The sequence below is a fragment of the Rattus norvegicus genome, chromosome 2 (genome assembly GCF_036323735.1).
Source record: "Rattus norvegicus strain BN/NHsdMcwi chromosome 2, GRCr8, whole genome shotgun sequence".
Lineage (NCBI taxonomy): Eukaryota > Metazoa > Chordata > Mammalia > Rodentia > Muridae > Rattus > Rattus norvegicus.
The window spans coordinates 144,024,750-144,044,675 of record NC_086020.1 but is presented as its reverse complement, the minus strand read 5'-3'; the positions used below and the strand labels follow the sequence as shown (position 1 = coordinate 144,044,675).

Below are 19,926 nucleotides of genomic sequence, written 5' to 3'. Positions count from 1 at the left end.
CAGGATTGGACACACTGCCAGAGAACAAGTACACAAAGTTGTTATGGAAACTAGAATGCTTCCATGCAGATGTTTACAGAGAATTTTCAGGACCACCTCACATTCAACAAAATCGACTTCCTTTGCTTTTCTGTATACCAGTGCACCCTAGTGATGCCTGTATTCTGATGGGTTCTTTGAGCAGCTTCTCTTGCGTGGTAAATTCAGGAGTAAGGGAATGGCAATTACAACACAAAGTGTCACTTTTGTGGAGGATCTTTGCTGTGCTGTCAGAAGCCTGCTCACACATGCCTAGGCCGTTGTCAAATGCTCTGGCTTCTGTAATCTGAGAACCAAGTGGCTACCGTGATTGTGTTGGGAGAAACATTTCCTCCAACAGAGCCCCTGTCTGGGCTGTCCCATACTGGGATACCAGCCTTGGATGTGTCTCTCTATGCTCTTTCAAGTCGCTGTGGAGAATAGATAGTGACAGCTGCCTCTGACCATCAATTTTGTCCTCAATTGTGAATTGGAAAATTTTCCAGCTATCTTTAAAAACAGAGGTTTTGCTTGTCTTGCTTTTGAGAAGATAACCGCACGATGAGGATTTTCATAGCTTTCGAAGGATCTTTTGAGGCATTCGATGTTGCAGCACATACATCGGTGGGAGCCATCAAGCAGATGGTAAAGGTATGTGTTTGCTCCAAGGTCACTAAGATGTATTTGAGTTTAGTTATGCCTTACAGTTGAAGATCTGCATAGGATAAAGATTTGATTGGGTACATTTTTTAACACAAGGAACAAAGGTTTCAGAAAATATCACTATTTGTTTGCAAACTAGGTTGATAAGAATATGGTATATTTAGGCACCTTAGATAAAAAACCAAACTTAGCCAGTAAGTTCTTGATGGAGGGCAGGGGAGCGGTTACTAAGTTTTTTTTTCTTTAGTGAATTCATGGGTTGTGCCTGGATCAGATAGCTTACTGCAATTGTTCATAAAAGAACAAAAATATAACACTAACTTTAGCACCTGCAAAAGTGTGTCAGTTGTCTGACAAATACCTTGTTTGATAAGCAAAAGTCATGAAGTTGCTAAGGATTTTCGAGATAATGAAGACATCAGTGAACCTGTGGGTTTTGATTTTATTTGGTATCCAGAGAAAACTGGAGCTCAGAGAGGGCATCTTACCTCAGACCACACTGCCAGAATAAGAAACAGTCATGAAATATTTAATTTAGATGTGGTCAATCTCATTTACTAAGGAATATATCTTTTTCTTTTGTTTTGTTTTGTTGAGATGAGGTCTCATTATTTAGCTCTGGCATAGACCAGACTGGCCTGAAACTCATAGTGCCTGCCTCTGCCTTCTAAATGCTGGGGTTAATGACATCTGTCACCAAGCCCAGCTTTATTGAAAATTTCCTCAGGATGGTTAGTATTTGGTAGATTATTCCAATCTAGATCTTGCACAGGAGACAATGCCTAATATATGTCATGGATCTATGTGGAAGTAAGATAAAACCAATGGACTCCTCAGAATGTTTTTAAATGCATAAAATATACAAGATTAAAAGAGAACCACAGGCTCTTTTCTGAGCTGGTAGCGCTCCTGCAGACATGGTGAACGTTCCTAAGACCCGCCGGACATTCTGCAAGAAATGTGGGAAGCACCAACCCCACAAGGTGACGCAGTACAAGAAGGGCAAGGATTCTTTGTATGCCCAGGGAAAGCGGCGTTATGACAGGAAACAGAGTGGCTACGGAGGGCAGACTAAGCCCATTTTCCGCAAAAAGGCTAAAACTACAAAGAAGATTGTGCTGAGACTGGAGTGCGTTGAGCCCAACTGCAGATCTAAGAGGATGCTGGCTATTAAGAGATGCAAGCATTTTGAACTAGGAGGTGACAAGAAGAGAAAGGGCCAAGTGATCCAGTTCTAAGCTGATTTTGTTATGAAGACAATAAAATCTTGACCTTTCAAAAAAAAAAAAAAAAAAAGAGAACCACAGGGGCATGGTGGTAAGTGCTCATACTCCTAGCACTATGGACTCTAAAGCATGAGGGATAGGAAATTTGGGCCAGCCTAGGCTACAGAGTAAGAGTCTCTCTCTCTCTCTCTCTCTCTCTCTCTCTCTCTCTCTCTCTCTCTCTCAAAAAAAAGTGTATTGGCTTTAAATATAATCTTCAAGTTATAAAAATAAAATTTATGATATAGAGTGACATAGGGTATGGGGCTTTATTAATATTTGCTAATAGGTTCTAACAACCACTTAACAACTAGTATACCTTTGAATTAGTGATAAGTATACATGATATTCTGAAATATCTGTAACAACAGTAACATAAAATGAAAGTAAATGTAATTTGAATTGGCAACAGACATAGCTGCAGATAATGACCTAATTAAACAGAATTAAAGAGGGAAAAATCTCAATTTCACTTAGAGTTAACAAAAATAAATTTGTAGGGACTGGGGAGATAGTTTAGTGTTAAGCAATGGCTATTCTTTCAAAGAACCTGGGTTCACTTCCCAATACTCAGATGAGAGCTGTAAAACCAGGGTCTCCAATGCCCCCTTCTAGCATCTCCAGGTTCCAAGCACATATGTGTTAGACAGACATGTAAGCAAAGCACTCACACACATAAAATGCAAATAATACTTTTTTTTAAAAATGGAGGTGTAGGGTTTTTTTCTCCCCAGCTAAAATCTATTTATAAGTTTATGGTATTAATAGGATCAAAATAAAGAATTCTATCCAATTTCTTCTCTGTGTTCTAAAACAAGTATAATGCCATACAGGAAGGGAGGAAGAAAGAAGAGAGAAAGGGGGAGGGGAACATTGTACTGGTCTGCTAATAAAGACACAGACTGTTTTCTTAAGATGTCATTGCTCTTTAAGGATTATTTCCACATTCCTCTTTCTGAAGACAAACAAGGCAGGTGGTATCTTGAGCTGACATATGCTGGAGCTGCCCTAAAGAATAACTGGAGTCTGTCAGATGTTGGAATATCTTTCTGTTCAACGCTCAAATGCTTTGTTAAGGTAAGACAGAGTAATGTTTGTCCAAAGATGGCTCTCTTACTTGGAGGGAAGTCATGAATAGTTCAACTAAGTGATTTCATAACAGAAAAAGCTTTTCATAGGCTGGTGTGGTTGATGCAGATCTACAATCCCAGCTCTTGTGAGGCAGAGACAGGTCAGTCTTAGGCTGTATGGCAAGATCCTACCAAAAAAGAATACCATAAATAGCACTTTCTCTTCTCTTTTAATTTTTAGATTTACTTATTTTATTCTATGTGTGTGAACGCAGAAAAGGATGTTGGTGCTAGAGATGGAGGTGATTGTGGGATGCTGGATGTGGGTTCTGAGACTCAAACTCAGGTCATCTGTAAGAAGTGCGTTCTATTAACCTCAGAGCCATCTGTCCCACCCCCCAAAGATTTATTTTTAATTATAGGTATGCGTGTGTATGCATATGAGAGCAGTTACCAGCAGAGGTCCAAGCCATTGGATTCCCTAAGAGCCGGAGTTAGAGACAGTTGTCAGCTGCCTGGCATGAGCACTGAGAACCTAATCTAAGTCACATACAGGAGTAGTACACACTCTTAACCACTGATCCATCTCTCCAGCCTTCCTCTTCCTGTGGTCTCTCCGATGTACACATGGTCTTATGCAGGCTGTAAAGAGCAGTACGATGCAGATGCCCTATTCCTGGTCCCTGCCATTCCTCCTCTTGCTTGCCTCATCCCTTGCCATGTGCCGCATCCTGTCATCACAGGACTCGCCATAGACCAGAAAGCTTAAGGGCTGGCTCTGAAATATCCGTACAGAATGGAGCAGATGAGGTCACTTCCTCGGTCGTAAGGATTAGGGGCAGTGGTGTGATGAAGAGGAAATTCTAAGTAATAATGAGAATGATGGGGAAGCATCTGGGCTGGCTAGTTTTATGTTGACTTGACACACGGTAGAATTATGTGGAAAGAGGGATCCTCAAATGAGAAAATGACCCTGTCAGACTAGCCTGTGGGCATGCTTTGTTCTACACTTGGGTTGGGTTATATCCCCCAGTGACGGACCGTGATGTGGAAGCATCAGTTGAAATAAACTCTTTACTCCACAAGTTGCTTTTGGCCATTGCGTTTTATCACAACAATAGAAACCCTAAGACAGTGTCTTATCTGAGTTCAAACAAAGTGGCCATCTGAACTAGATATATGTGCAGGAGAAATGTCTCTTCCATTTTCGGGGGGAGATGGGTGTCCTTAACTACTGGTGCATAACTTGGGATCCTGGACTCAGCTTTCTTCACTAAGCACTTTATAGAACCCTAACCCTAAGGTATACAAGCTGTGTACTTTGTGGTTTCCTGGACTCAATATCTCTAATTTGCAATTAATTTTTAATGGAACAAGTGACCCAACTAAGAGCTGCTGCTTATGCTAGGTACCTTATGCTCTTTTTAACCACTATAACCGTGAGCTGTCATCCCTTTTAAACATGACACATATTTCCTCATGTCCATCATTAAAAATGTTATGAGATTCGAAATTAACTCTTAATATGTTTGTCTTCATAAAAACACTCTCCCATATTAACTATTAGAGATGTATAAACACTAATTCCTGACTCCATTTATATAATTTTAATGTTCTCTGAGCATTTGTTATTTGTGTATTCTTTATATTTTTGAGGAATGTTTAAGTACCAAAAACTGAGGTTACACTGACTATGATTTCTCTAATTCTATTCCTCTAATACTCAGAAAATACTTTTAAAGCAAACCAGATTATATATTTCTTTTCTTTTTTTAACAGTGTCTTGCTATGTACCCCCGGCTGGGCTCAAGCTTTTTATTCGCGGTGTTAGGATTACAGGAGTGCACCACCACATCCAGTACCTTTCTCAAACAGCTTCTCTCTATGTCTTTACATGATTTCCATACTATATTCAAGCACTGTAGGGCCACAGAGATCAACTCCTTACAATCTCTAAGTTCTGTCTAAGGACAGCGATGGGGGTCTAGGTTTTATTTATTTATTTATTTATTTATTTATTTATTTAATGTGTGTGGTACTTTGCTTTCATGTATATCTGTGCATTATATTGTGTCAGAGGCCCCTGGAGGCCAGAATAATGTGTCAAATCATCTGGATTTACAGATGGTTTTGAACTGCCATGTGGGTGCTGGGACCCATAACTCAAACCTGGGTCCCCTGTAAGACCAGCTAGTGCCCTGAACCACCAAGCCCTCTCCAGCCCCAAGGTTTGTTGGTTTGTTTTCGTTTAATTGTTGGCTTGCTTAGAGACAGTGTCATTAAGTTCAGTTCTAACTTTTGAGCTCACTGGAGGGATTTAATGGCCTGGATATATAGAATGCATTACGAGTGCTTTTATTTAACCAAGACCCACCTTAATCTTCATTATTTAGAACAAACTTTATATATTTTTGACTAGTTAATATATTCCCTTGGTTCTCAATTCGAAAGATACAAAAGGATATTGTGAATCCCAGTGTTCAAAAATAAGACCACTATCACGATTTAAAGCCAAATTTGAAGCAAGCTTTATTTAGTTAAATACTGGGCAGGAGGTTAGATCTCTGGCCACGTCCATCTCTGTGTCCCCAGAAAATGGCCACGGATCACACTTTGCAGAGACTTAAAAAGGCAACTCTGCAAGGCCACCATATTTCCCATCAGGTCCAATGAGGGGCAAGCATCAGTCCCGATGTATCTTTGTACCTCCCACCCGCATCCAATCAGAGACAAGAGTCCCTCCTGCTGAATTTCCTGCCCACACACCTCCACCCTCATGTGATCAGGCACATCTGGTGCAGGTGCAAGTGGGTCAAACAAGCTTGTTTAGGGAAGTGAAAACATAAATAGCCTCCAGCATGTAACTCAGTTCTCACAACACATGGCTCCCAGTTCCCTCCCGAAAGCCAGTCTATATTCACAGCTACACAGAGAGAAACATTTCCTAAGTACCGCCAACCATCCATCCATCCAAGAGCTGCAAGCTCTGCACCGAACTCTAATCTTTTTCATGGGGTTCAAGCAAGGAGTAGACTTTAGTGGCAAAAATGGTTTATCTGAGAGAACCGAGACAGAGCACGGCCATCAACCGTGATGCTGATCAACTCAGGGTTTCATTAGAAACTCACACTTTATGGAAGTTTACAGGTTTTACTCTTCTTCATTCTGTCCACTGGAGTCACATCTAGAGTTTGTTATCACAAATGTTAAGAAAGGAAATGGTGTCTTTAATCTGAAGAAAAAGAATTACTTAACTGTTGCTTCCTATTTCGATTAGATGGTTAAACAGGCTATTTCTAAAACCCACAGTGTTTACTATATGTATGTGGTAGCGTCTGAAAATGAACGTATGATAATAAAAACTCTCCACTGAAAAAAGATCCCAAGCCCTAAAGAATGCAGACATGCATTTGCTCTATGCCGGGTGGGTAACCAGAGGCTGCTTTGCAAACACATTGTGGCTTTAGTGCATCAAATACAAATATGAGGAACATCCTTGTTCTGCAACATTTAATTAGGCTGCTGTGTGCAAGTTAGCTCTGTCTTCTGAGAATCTAGGAAAGCCATTTAACTTACTTTAGCAAAAGTTAGAAATGTGACAAAAGTCAGAAACTCTTGTTGAATTCCAAAGCTTAATAAATAAGTAGTTTTCCTTTTAAAACATATCCAAATAGAGAGGCAGAGGAAGGTGGCTCTCTATAAGTTCAAGGACAGCTGGTTTACAGAGCAAATTCCTGGATAGCCAGAACTACACAAAGAAACCCTGCCTTGATGAAGAAAACAAACAAACAAACAAACTAAAAAAAAAGAAAGAAAGAAAGAAAACCACACAACAACAAAAGGAAATGTACATGTAGATATATATCATGAAGTAAAACCAAGGTAGCTGCTCCCCAGTATTCTTTGTTTTTTCTCTTTCTACAATACTGTCCTTAGTTACAAGCAGCAGAAACAAACTACAGAAAATTAAAACAGAAAGAAACCTATTCAAAGCCTATTGGGTAGTTGTCAATCATGTGAGGAAGACTAGAAAGTCAGGATCTGCAGTTACATAACTGGAAATGGCACCTAAATCTGGTCATAGAACAAGTTCTGAGAGGCCACCCTCTGGCTTTGAACATTTTTTAAAATTTTTTAATATTTATTTTTGTTTTTATTTACGTGTATGTGTGTGGAAATGCCCTGAAGAAAATGAAAAGGGCACTAGATCCCCTGTGCTGCAGGTCTAGATGGTTGTAAGCTGCCATGTGGGTGCTGGGAACTGCACTCAGGCTCTCTGCAAAAGTAGCAAGTGCTCTTAACAGTTGTGCATGTGCACAGCCATCACTTACACCACAGAGCAGCCACCGAACAGGCTGGCAGCCTGTCAGCAGGCCAGGGTGCTTCCGAACCACCATTACTTGGATAATCACAAGGTCCGCCGTTACTTTTTGGTTTCTAATGTTTTTTTTAACAAAATGAAATACAATAATAAAACAAAACCACCATACCAAAATTAGACAAAACAGACCCATAGTAAAATAAAAGAAAGAGCTTCAGGAGAAGGCACAAGAATCAGAGACACACTGTTTTTCACATTCAGAAGTCCCATAAAAGTACTAAACTGAAAACTATAATGAATATGCAGAGGAACTGGGACAGGCCTGTGTAGGCCCTGTGGTTGCTGCTTCAGTCTCTGAGTTCAGATGAACTCTGTTCAGGTGGCTTAGAGAGCCTTGCTCTGCTGGCATCCTCTGTCTCCACCATTCCCTCTAGCTCCTCTTTTGTGGGATTCTTTGAACTCTCAGGGAAGGGATTTGACAGTAATGTCTCATTTAAAGCTATGTGTTTTAAGCTCTCTCTCTCTCTCTCTCTCTCTCTCTCTCTCTCTCTCTCTCTGTGTGTGTGTGTGTGTGTGTGTGTGTGTGTGTGTGTGTGTGTGTGTGTGATAATTTCTAGCTGTAGATCTCTGTATTTTTTTTTCCTGTCTGCTGCAAGAGACAGCATCTCTGAGCTGGTTGAATACCCATGAATGTAACAGAATGTCCTTAGGAGTCACTTTAGTGTTACTGTTTTTTAAGACTAGTAGTATCTGGTTTTACCCTAGATTTCTGGGTTATCTAGACTCTGGTTCTTGGTTACCCTAGCAATGTACGCATATGTTCTAACTGGTAGAATGGCAAGTCAGATCAGACATTGGTTGGTTGCTCCCAGTGTTTGTTGCTATGACTTGGCGTGTTTTGAAGGTGGACAGAGTGCAGATCCATGGTTTTGTGTTTGAACTGGTGTTTACTCTTCTCTTCTGGTAGCAGAGTACATTTCTGTGTCCTAGACACAGGGCCAGAACGAAATTACGGAAATAATTGGGTTGACCACATTCCAAGTACATCTTTTTCTGGACAGTTGCTGTCCACAAAGGGAAGTTTGTTTGATTTCTCAAGTGGACCAGTCCATTAATGAAACCAGACATCGCTTCCTGCTTTGTTCACTCCAGGTCAGACCGAGAAGGTTCCTGCTTCTTTGGTTTCTGCAAAGTTTGTGAGGCAGAATGATAGCAGAATTCAGATCCACATCAACCTCCATTTGTGTTGCCTGCTTTTAATAAAAAATATTCTGCATCTCATTGCTAATGTGCACGTATTATTTCTAGTGTGTTTACATCTACTTTCTGAAGACAAAGAAAGGAACTGTGATCCTGAAATAGAATACATTTGTTTGGACTGAAAAATTAAACCTTTGAGTTTGTGGTCCACCATAGCATACTGGTTTGTTTGTGGGTTTTTTTCCCAAGGGGGAAAAAATGGAATCTTCGGTTGTTGTTTTGTTGTTAGAGATTTCTTATTTGTGTATTTATTTACTTGTTTGATTGTTTGCAAACCTGGATGTCAGTGATTGATCCCAGAGCCTCTTCTATACCGAGCAACCAAGCTCTTTATTGCGAAGTTCCACCCCAAGTGAATTATCTGGGTTTTTTTTTAGTTTCCATAAAAGAGAAAAATAAATCATGTTTGGAAACATACAGGATTAGATCTTGTCAGAGGTGCTCATTGGTTTGGGTGTTTGTTGTTTGGGGAAATTGAAAGACCAGCTGCTGTCCAGTGTGTAGTCCACTGTCTCTTGTAAGAAGAGGTCGTGTGCATCATACTTTTAAAAAACATTTTACTGATTCTTTATGGATCTCACATCATGCACCCCAGTCCCATTCATCTCCCCTCTCATATTCATCCTCCACCCTTGCAACCTCTCCCTCAAAAGTAAACAAAAAATAAAGATAACAAAACAAACAAAAAACATCTGCAGTGTGTCACAATGTGTCCAAACATCTTTACTTGCAAATGTTCACTGCAGTGGGTCATTGATCTGTTTGGAAGCCTCTGACTTCCCCTTCACCGTCAATACTGGATCCTCATTGGGACTCCACTGGGATATCCTGTTGTTGCCCTGTGTCATGGAGATGCTGCAGTTTTGGATTTGCTGGGCTGACCCCTTCATGTGCTCCAACAGTTCACAGATGGGGTAGAGGTTGGGGTGGGCCAATTCGGAGCCCTGGATCTGGACCTAAGCGGTAGCTGAGCTGGTCAATCTGCCAGCTCTCATGCACCCACACCATCAGGGCAAGCCTTCTAGCACTGCCTCTGCTAGTTCACCCAAGCGTCACAGCCAGCAAGGGGTGGGGCCAGCTCTCATGCTCTCAAGTCCTCGAGACCTCTTGTCTGCTGCAGGTGGTGAGGGAGGAGAAGAGCATTTCTCCCACGCTCTGTTCCCCTGAATGCTGCAGCCAGCTAGAGGAGGGGCCAGCTTTCCTGTGTGCCACAGACAGTGAGGGGCTAGGCCAATGCTGCACAGCCCTGGGATATCAACTTGGCCCCAGGTAGCAGGACAGACTAGGAACGTCATTCGCGTGGCCATTGAGGGTAACATGGGCCATGGACATCAACAGAAACCCCTGCATCTGCAAGGCCATGGACCACAACATGGCCCTCGGTGGTATCGCAAGCTGGGACGTGACCATGGCCTCAGGTGGCAGCAAAGACTATTCCAGGCTGCTGACATCATGCTGTTCCTCACCTCCCTCACATTTCCAGTTCTTCCTCTCTTCATAATGCTCAAACCATTCCACTTCTCTTTTTCTCCCATCTCTCCACAGCCGTGGGTGCTTTCTGCCTGCCCATGCCACCTGCCATGTGGTAGCAAGTGGACCTCTGGAAAATTTTAATCTTATATATGTCCAACCATGATTTATTTATGGTTTTATTTATCTAACAGCATCTGTCTTAGTTAGGGTTTTCATTGCTGTGAAGAGACACCATGACCAAAACAACTCTTATAAAAGACATTTAATTATTGGGGCTGGCTTACAGTTCCAGAGGTTCAGTCCATTATCATCATGGCAGAAAGCATGGCAGCATCCAGGCAGACATGGAGCTAGAGAAGGAGCTGAGAGTTCTACATCTTGACCCAAAGGCAGAAGACTTTCTCTTTTGTGCTGGGTAGAACTTGAGCATAGGAACTCAAAGCTCACCTCCACAATGACATATATCCTCCAATAAGGCCATACATACTCCAACATTGCCACATTTCCTAATAGTGTTATTCCCTGGGCCAAGCATATCCAAAACACCACAGCACCTGACATACTTGGGCATAGCTAAACAACCTGTCTTGTTCAGAATGCTTGGGGAGGAGGATATCGTGTATGAAGGCAGAACGATGCCTTCGCTTACAGACACCCTCTCTTTAAAAAATATTTATGTATTTGAGTGTGTGCACATGTGAGTACACACATGCACACATGCTATAGTGTGCATGTGGAGGTCAGTAGACAGTTGAAGGGAGTTGGTTTTCTCCTTCCATCACGTGTGTCCCAGGTATTGAACTCAGGTCATTAGAGTTCGTGGTAAGTGTGTCTATCCATAGACCCATCCTGGGGCCCATAGATATTATCTTCCAGAGAGATGCCTATTCTGTGATGCATTCTGTCTTATCATTAAGTTAACGGGTACTATTAGTTGACATCTGCAGGGGCAGCAGGCTATCTCTGCTACTGCAAGAGGCAAAAAAGTAGCTTGGTTCAACATGACTGAGTAGCCAGTGTTGGTTGAAAGTTCAAGAGTTCGAACCTGAGTAGTTTACTTTAGGCATCTTTTAAGCGCACCACAGCTTAGTGAAATTTTTTTCTGGTGACAAATAACTCAATCCTATGTGTACAAGAAAAAGTCATAACTCCACTTGAACTCCTTGTAAAAATACATGTGATGGCTTCCATAAAGATGGGTTCTCTAGATGGACTACATGTGACACTGTCCATAGAGATTCTCTATCTAGACTCTCTAGATTGATAAGCTTGTGATAAGGATCATTAAGTGTGGTCTCAGCCACATAGATAGCACAAAGTCTCAGCCACATAGATAGCATTTAACATTCCTAGTTCTCTTACTGCTTATCCATAAGCACAAGGGCTGCTGTGCCTCCCACAGGCATGTGCATGCGCCTTTCCCCACACAATCAAGGACAGAACTCTCTCCTGCCACCACACCTCAAGCTACTAAAAGAACACAAAGTTTATCAAATGGTGGACATGTGGTTACAATAGCACAATTGAAACTATTTCTCCCTGCATTAGAAATGAGCCTAGGATGTCATCTGTGTCCATTGATAAAAAACTAGGAAACAAAGTTCAAGTGCCAAAAAAAAAAAAAAAAAAAAAAAAGCAGGGGGAGGGGATAGCAGATTTGAAGGCATTTCCAAAAACTTAAGAATCTAGCTTCACAGATAACAAAGTTTTCCAGTCACTTCTGATTTTCTTCTATGCTACCAGCTATTTTGCCACCCTCCCTTGTTATTACTTGCTGCAGAGTCTGTATGTATGCACAGACTCGAGACCTTTTTCTTTATCATCAGAGGATAATTAATATTCTGGCCTGCTCTTAATCCTACTTATCTATTGTTATTATAAAGTAGTTTGCTGTTGAGATCAACTCAGTTAATGGGTAAGACCGACTTATGCCTCTGCGGTTTTGTTTACATGTTATGTTTATTTGCATTTCGCTTGTCATTTGTTTGCATTTATTGATAAATTTAGAGAGAGCTAAAGAGAATCCAGGGATTCCAAAGAAATAACAGACTGCTATTGGGTGAATTATAATTTTTCTTTCTCCTCCACTATCTTCTTTTTAAAAAAAAAGTATATGGGGTTAGAGAGATAGCTCAGTGGTTAAGAGCACTGACTGCTCTTCCAGAGGTCCTGAGTTCAATTCCCAGCAACCATGTGGTGGCCCACAACCATTTGCAATGGGAATCGATGTCCTCTGCTGGTGTGTCTAAAGAGTGTACTCATATACATAAAATAAATAAATCTAAGAACTGTATGCAATGTAGCTGCTTGTATTATGCATGCAAATTATGCACCCCCAAAACTGTTTGCATGAGAAGGTCCACACGTACCTTCTGGGACCTTGCCCCAGCTTGGTTCTGATTGGTAAATAAAGATGCCAGCAGCCAATGGCTGGAAAGGACAAGCAGAAGTGGGGTTTTAGGATTTACCGGCTTTGGGACTAGAAGAAGAAGGAGATCCACTATGCCGTGGAGAAAGGGGAGACACAGAGCCTGCCATGGAGTGGAGTAGCAAGAAGAGTGGTCCAGAAAATGTGACCCAGATGGCTGACTAATTAGCGTTAAGAGCAGCCACGATGGAACATAGGAATTTGTAAGTAATAATTCCGAATTATCAGTGGGAGGTAGATTCTAGCAGCATGGAGGTTAGGAAGTCGCTCAGCTATTGTGCTGCCCAAGGCACATTAAAATATAAACAACACTGAGAGTGTGTGTGTGTGTGTGTGTGTGTGTGTGTGTGTGTGTGTGTGTGTTTCATTTGAGAACATCAACCACTTGAAGTGGAAAGTAACCCACTCTGGGATTTATGAATTAAAAAAAATTTGTCATGTATGTGTCTCTACACACACACCACCACCACCACCACCACCACATATGTCTGGGGTCCACAGAGACTAGAAAAAGCCATCGGTGACCCCGAACTGGATTTACAGGTATTCGTGAGCTGCCTGATATGTTGATATGTGTTCTGGGAGATGAACTTGGGTCCTCTGGAAAAGCAGCAAGTGCTCTTAAACACTGGACCGTTTTTCCCAGTCCCTCTCCATTGCCTTTTAATTACATTGTATGGTAATTTCTGCCTGACTATAAATCTTTCTGGGATAAATTTGGCAGATACTTACCTGAGGGAGCCAAGGGGAAACATGAGTACGCTTGCTGAGTGAGATTATTACCACCTATGCTCAGAACACTTAGCCCACTGTGTGCAGCTTGCTAGGCTGGCTTCATGTGTAACAGAAGAAACCTTGCACTTGTTCAACTGGTTTGTATCAGTGAACATGGGCCCTCAATCAAAACACTGGAAAGTCATGTTTCATCAGTAACACCATTCCTCTAAGAACTTCTGAGAGGTGTATATTATATTATGACAGTGATATCAGAGGAATGGACTTAACATACTATAAGTCTGGAGCAGAAACAGGCTCCAGAAGAACCCAAGAAGAATTTGGTTTGGGGTTGGCTTTTTCTTGTGAGACAGTAATGCAGAAAACTTTCTATGCAGATAAAGCTGGTGTTGAACTCCTGATCCTCCTGCCTCTACCTCCTGATCTCTTAAATCCTATAACTACAGGCAAGAAGTGGTAAGTGGCTGAGTTGCCTGAAGTTTCATGAAGTACTTGGAACCCAGGTATCCACTTCTAAGAAAGCCTCTGTGGTGGAGACATTCTGGGGCAGTGCCATGCACTGGCATGTGCCCAGCCAACAGCAGGCCACTGAAGAAAAATGTTAGCAGCCCTGCAACCAGGGAACAGGAAGTGTAACCAGTTTCACTTCTCCCTGCCCTCTTCCTGGGCTTGGTTGGTTCAACTGTTGCTGAGGGAGGATTAACATTCCCCAAACTTAACGTTTTTACTTCTGATCCCTCAATTCTACTTGCTTTCCTATTTGAACTCTAAAATAAAGGGAATAAAGAAAACTTTAAAAAAAAACCATATTTGGTATTTCCATTGTACGGTATTGGTATTTGGAATTCGGTGTTATAGCAAGCGTAAATATAAGTGTTTTGTGTTCTGTAAGAAAGCAGAGCACACAGAGGAGGAAGAACACACGGAGTAAGAAAACTGTTCCTCATGTTCTCAGTTGGATCCAACCCCCAGAGAGAACCTCACAAGAAGAACTTTTTTTAAATTAGCCAACGGTTAAAAGCCTCTCTCCACATTAAGCACAGAATAGTGGAGGAATGTTCTCTGCACAGTTTCCTCTGTAAGCACATGATACAAGCTAGCAGCCCCCGCTTCTGTATCTGGGTCTGTAGAATAAATGCCAGAGCCCTGAGTCGTCATCCCTTGGCTCAAAGCAGGGGCCATGTTATGTCCTCAGGATGGGGAGTGAAACAAAGCCGCAGAAGAACAGTGGCTTTATTTTTCCCCTCTTTGCACACACGCCATGGGAATAGAAATGCCCAGAGTCCAGTCCCTCACAACCTTCAGACAGTGAGTGTCCCCTTTGCTCTCCTGCAGAAAGAAGACAAGCCCACTCTCTATGTGTTCAATGCTGTGACCCAGGAGACCATGGCCATCAAGGAGAACATGTCTATCCTGGATAGGAAGGTGTCTGACCTGAGAATGCTGGTAACTCTGAGCTGTGGCTTCCCTGTGAGTGTCTACTGTCTCCGGACACCAGCGGGACTGGAGATGTATGACTGCAACACCCTCAAGGATTACCAGACGGATATCGGTACTGCCCGCCACATTTCACGTCAGCTGCTACCCCAGGACCAGGGCTCTTTTATACCAGCTTTTGCAGCTTTTCCAGAGGAGACGGAAACCTAGGTTTTTATGTTCAGATTCTTGGGTTTATTTATTTACCCTAAAATAGGTAATACATCCTGTGATTTAACTATCCGAAGTATAAAATGATGTATAGTGATAACTTTCCCGGGCCTCCTGGCCCCCTGAACACTCCATCTCCTACATACAGGAAACCCCAGTTGCTATCAAGATTTAAAATCACAAATTTCATCACACCAAGTGAAACCTCAGGAGGGACACTGAGGGTGTACATTATCGATACTTGGCTCTTTCATTGAGTCTGTAGAATAAGAAATGAAGGTCTCGCAATTCTGCTTATTTTTATTTGCGTGTATATATGTGTGTGTGTGTGTGCACATGCGCGCGCACACACACACACACACACACACACACACACACACACACACACACACACGCACACACACACCCCTTTAGAGGCCAGAAGAGGGAGTCAGATCCCCTAGAATGGAGTTACAATATGAGCTGCTTGACATGACTGCTGGGAACTGAGCTCCAGGGTCTTTGTGAGAGCAGCTCCCATGCTCTGAACTGGGAAGCCGCCTCCAGTTCTGCTCTGCTACTTCTTAAAGCAACATTTTGCTAATATCATCAGGCTGGAAGGACAAAACTCAAGGAACACCACCTTTGTCTTCTAAAGGTCATTTCCGTAGAAGGTCGGATGTTCTTTCTTAACACGGTGGCAGCATTGTAATACAGTGTTCAGGAGCTTGCTCTGTATAATCTCATTCCAAAATGTAGCCAATCATATTAAAGCAACCCCTTTAACAGCAGTGCTGTGCAAGATGAAAAGCTGCCTTAGCCGCCTGGAATTTGCCCAACAAAAAGACGACAAATTCTCTTTCAGTACCATGCGTTCAGGTTACGTCTTCTGTGGCCAAATGTAAACAAGGAAAAGCACTAGATTTGTCTTGCCTGTGCTAGAAAGTGACTCAGATCTTGAATAATTACTGGAAGGTGAAGGAGTCCTTGCTAGAGATCAGACCACCTCGGGATGTGAGGGCGTTGTAACATTTGTTGCAAAGGATCTGAGTTTTCCACACAGACACACAGGGCTCTGTAGGCATGCTTGAGTTAACTAGCCTGGCTTCCGGGGACTGCTGAATCTACACTTGCTGACATTTCTCCCACTTCTCCCTTTGCTTAGCAATCCACGTCCACGTTGTTTGGAATTGAGGATCTAAAACCTTTGATATCAATTACTGTCTCCATTTTTGATCAGAGAAAGGGAAACTGTAGGATTTGTCCCCAGAGTGCTACTCTAGTTCTGAGTGCTTGCAGGAGGCTTACGTGATCTGGAATGTAGGACTCACTGTCATTTGTGCTCAAGCAGCTGATAATCCAGTGCTTTAATTAAAGATCAAAAGATAAAACAACACTAGAATGCTTTCTGGAGGGCATCTGTTCACTCACTTCTTGGATTGTGACATTTTAACGCTGGGAAGAATTTGGAAATTACTTGCTTTTCCAGATATATATATATATATATATATATATATATATATATATAAAAGTAGTTTCTAAATTTTTCATGATATGTTGAGGAATAGGCATTTGAACATGGGGAGTGGGAGTGAGAGTAATTGAGAGAGAAGATTTCAGATACAAAGTCCAGAGCCCAGAAATCATAGATAGACCTCTTGGGTACCTAAGAGAACATGGACATTGGAGTAAAGGCTCAAAGAGAAGGATGGTGTTGGCTGGGTGACTTTGGCCTGCCTCTCACCGTTCCCAAGGCATAACGAGCATTCCCTAAGTAGCCAGCCACTTGCTTTCCCTAGAGGAATCCTGGTCAGCACACTGCTCGTTGGAGAACCTCTCCACCCTCTGCTCAATAAACCACCTTTGCTGCTACCCAAAGGGAAACTCTGAATCATTCTCCAAAAGCAGTGGAAAATAAAATTTTGGAAATGCAATCATGTCCAGGTTGAAAAGCCAAAGATTTGAGTTTCGCAGTGAGTCAGTGTACATACTACCTCACACAGAAACTTGCAAAGCTGCCCCTATACATCGGGCGTTTGCAGGAACATGGAAGAAAAGAGCTGAGGACATATCCTCGGTTATAATCCACCTCCAAGTTGGTGTGAGCTGATGGGATCACAAGGAGACATTCAGGAGAATGTGGGTCGGGCTGCACGGGATACAGAACTATGAATGGTCAGAGAGGAGGGATGGAGGGCATTCTGGGACAGGATTGTGAACATACACTAATCCTAAGGAGAGGCTGATTTCTTTTTAAAGATGTATTTATTTATTATATATAAGTACACTGTAGCTGTTCAGACACACCAGAAGAGGGCATTAGATCTCATTACAGATGGTTGTGAGTCACCATGTGGTTGCTGGGAATTGAACTCAGGACCTCTGGAAGAGTAGTCAGTGCTCTTAACCACTGAGTCATCTCTCCAGCCCCCGAGAGGCTGATTTTTATTCATGTTTATGTGTGTGTTTCAGGGTGTGTATATGCCCTAGAAACCAGAAGAGGGTATCAGATCCCTTGGAACTTGAGTAACAGACAATCGTGAGCCACCATGTGGGTGGTGGGAACAGGATTCAGGTTCTTTTTTTTTTTTTTATGATTGAGGTGATTTATTAACCCAGCATCCTTTGTTCTAATGCTTCTTGTTGGCAACTATCACCTGTCTACTTGTCTAGTGATCCTGTCCAGATCTCTCTGTCCCTGAGGTGTTAGCTTGTGGTCCCCATCTTGGTCCTCTTCCACCATTTTCAGCCCCTCAAGGGTTTGGAGGACCCGGTGGGCCACACCCTTAGAGCCTCTGCTGAAGTGGCCAGACCTGACACATTTCTCTGCCATCGGTAGACCTGGGTCATGGAACCCATCCCCCACCGCACCACCACGGGTTGTGGAAGCAGCTCATGTGTACAACCGGTTCTCACCATATGGGGCAAGCTCGTTATGTTTATAAGTTTGACAGTGTCCATCCATTCGAGGACTTTCAGCTTCCCAGACTTTTGAGGAAGGCTGCCAGAGCTGTGAGAGCCCCTGCTGGCTAACTTCTTTACAGTAACTCCAGACCATGTGCAGCCTCGGCTCTACCAGCCAGGGGAAGAGATTCGGGCTCTTTTTTTTTTTTTCTTCCATTTTTATTAAATTGGGTATTTCTTATTTACATTTCAATTGTTATTCCCTTTCCCGGTTTACAGGCCAACATCCCCTAACCCCTCCCCCTCCCCTTCTATGTGGGCTTCCCCTCCCCATCCTTCCCTCATTACCGCCCTCCCCCCAACAATCACGTTCACTGGGGGTTCAGTCTTGGCAGGACCAAGGGCTTCCCCTTCCACTGGTGCTCTTACTAGGCTATTCATTGCTACCTATGCAGTTGGAGCCCAGGGTCAGTCCATGTATAGTCTTTAGTATACATGGTAAACTAAAGGTAGTGGCTTAGTCCCTGGAAGCTCTGGTTGCTTGGCATTGTTGTTCATGTGGGGTCTCGAGCCCCCTCAAGCTCTTTCAGTCCTTTCTCTGAATCCTTCAACGGGGGTCCCATTCTTAGTTCAGTGGTTTGCTGCTGGTATTCGCCTATGTATTTGCCATATTCTGGCTGTGTAGAGATCTACATCCGGTTCCTGTCAGCCTGCACTTCTTTGCTTCATCCATCTTATCTAGTTTGGTGGCTGTATATGTATGGGCCACATGTGGGGCAGGCTCTGAATGGGTGTTCCTTCAGCCTCTGTTCTAAATTTTGCCTCCCTATCCCCTCCTATGGATATTTTTGTTCCCCTTTTAAAGAAGGAGTGAAGCATCTGCATTTTGGTCATCCTTCTTGAGTTTGCAAGAACAGTAAGAGCTCTGAACCACTGAGCCCCAAGATTTAAATCTGACTTAAATCTTTATGTTAAAGTAAATAAAGTTTTAAATCTTAACGACAGAATCTTTTGTGTCAGAGGATAACCTGCGTGAGTCAGCTCGTTCCTTCTACCACACAGATACTGGGTTCAAACTCAGGCCTGCGTGTTTGACATCAAGCCTTTGCTTCCTGAACCACCTCGCTGGCTCCTTAAATAAATTCTTTACCATTGATTATAAGTAAATGACTGGTGTGTATTTTTATTTGATAAACCTATTCACCCCAAACTGCATAAAATTTGTTGGACAAAAAGGAATGTCTACTTAAGTTTAAGAAGTCCTGGTTTGGATGTGGGCATAAAAAAGTGAGAAGAATGAGAAACTACTCCTAAATGTGGGATTTTTTTTTTTCATGAAAATTCCCAGCATTTAGGCATTAAATGCACTCACTGAACGGAGGGAAAAGCCAAGGTACATGAGTGTTGATGGGCTTTCCCTACCCAATAAAGGCCTAGCCAGAAATACCTTCCCTGTTTCCTGATACAAAAGCTTCATCTCACAATGCATCTTGCTATATTTGGAGAAAGGTAACATTAACACGTCTGTATGGCTGAGCCACGGTGAGAGACCGGACCATAAACTGTCTTTCTTGATCTGCAGGCACAACACTTCGTTTGGATGTCTGGGATGGATGGAAGGAATTTCTCATGGGATGTCTTCTTGGGCAAAAACCTAAAGTCCAACGCTACTTATCAAAAGAAGGACCAGTCCTCAAGTACGAAAGATAAAACAGATGTTAGATGGGTTTAAGTCACTTTGTTCTAAGCTTCTTCAACCTGAATTCTCTCTATAGATATGGTCGTGGCAAACCAATTCACCTTACACAATTCAGTACGATATTATTTTATAATTATTGTTGTTGTTATTGAGATATTTGATAACTCAAGATAACAAAAGTGTCACCAGGACTGGTAATGGGTTGTAATCCAGGCAGATTTTCTTCTGGAACACTAATTAAATCTGTGGCAATTAGTTTGCTTATCAGTTGGTTGGTTGATTGGTTGGTTTTTCAAGACATGGTTTCTCTGCATAGCTCTGGCTGTCCTGGATCTTGCTCTGTAGACCAGGCTGGCCTCCAACTCAGAGATCTGCCTGCCTCTGCCTCCTGAGTGCCAGGGTTAAAGGCGTGTACCACTATCACCTAGCACATATCATACTTATAGTAACACTTTAAAAATCCT

The 19,926-nt window shown here is 42.4% G+C and overlaps 2 protein-coding genes and 1 pseudogene across 7 annotated transcripts in view; all 3 read left to right on the top strand.

The window, feature by feature from the left end:
- Rpl12-ps2 (ribosomal protein L12, pseudogene 2) overlaps positions 1 to 19,926 on the top strand; it is an 852,478-nt gene that overhangs the window by 742,203 nt on the left and 90,349 nt on the right. The gene's annotated exons all lie outside the window — the stretch shown is intronic.
- Ankub1 (ankyrin repeat and ubiquitin domain containing 1) overlaps positions 41 to 19,926 on the top strand; it is a 38,760-nt gene continuing 18,874 nt past the window's right edge. For 2 of the 6 annotated variants that reach the window (XM_017591260.3, XM_017591259.3), the window contains exons 1-3: positions 1,942 to 3,023; positions 14,569 to 14,785; positions 19,346 to 19,460. In XM_017591260.3, coding sequence (XP_017446749.1) covers positions 2,769 to 3,023; positions 14,569 to 14,785; positions 19,346 to 19,460 — 587 coding nt within the window. In that variant the 5' untranslated portion in view covers positions 1,942 to 2,768. The other 4 variants (XM_002729036.6, XM_017591262.3, XM_063282708.1 and 1 more) reach the window with 4 other exon arrangements.
- Rpl36al-ps1 (ribosomal protein L36A, pseudogene 1) lies at positions 1,564 to 1,959 on the top strand (annotated as a pseudogene).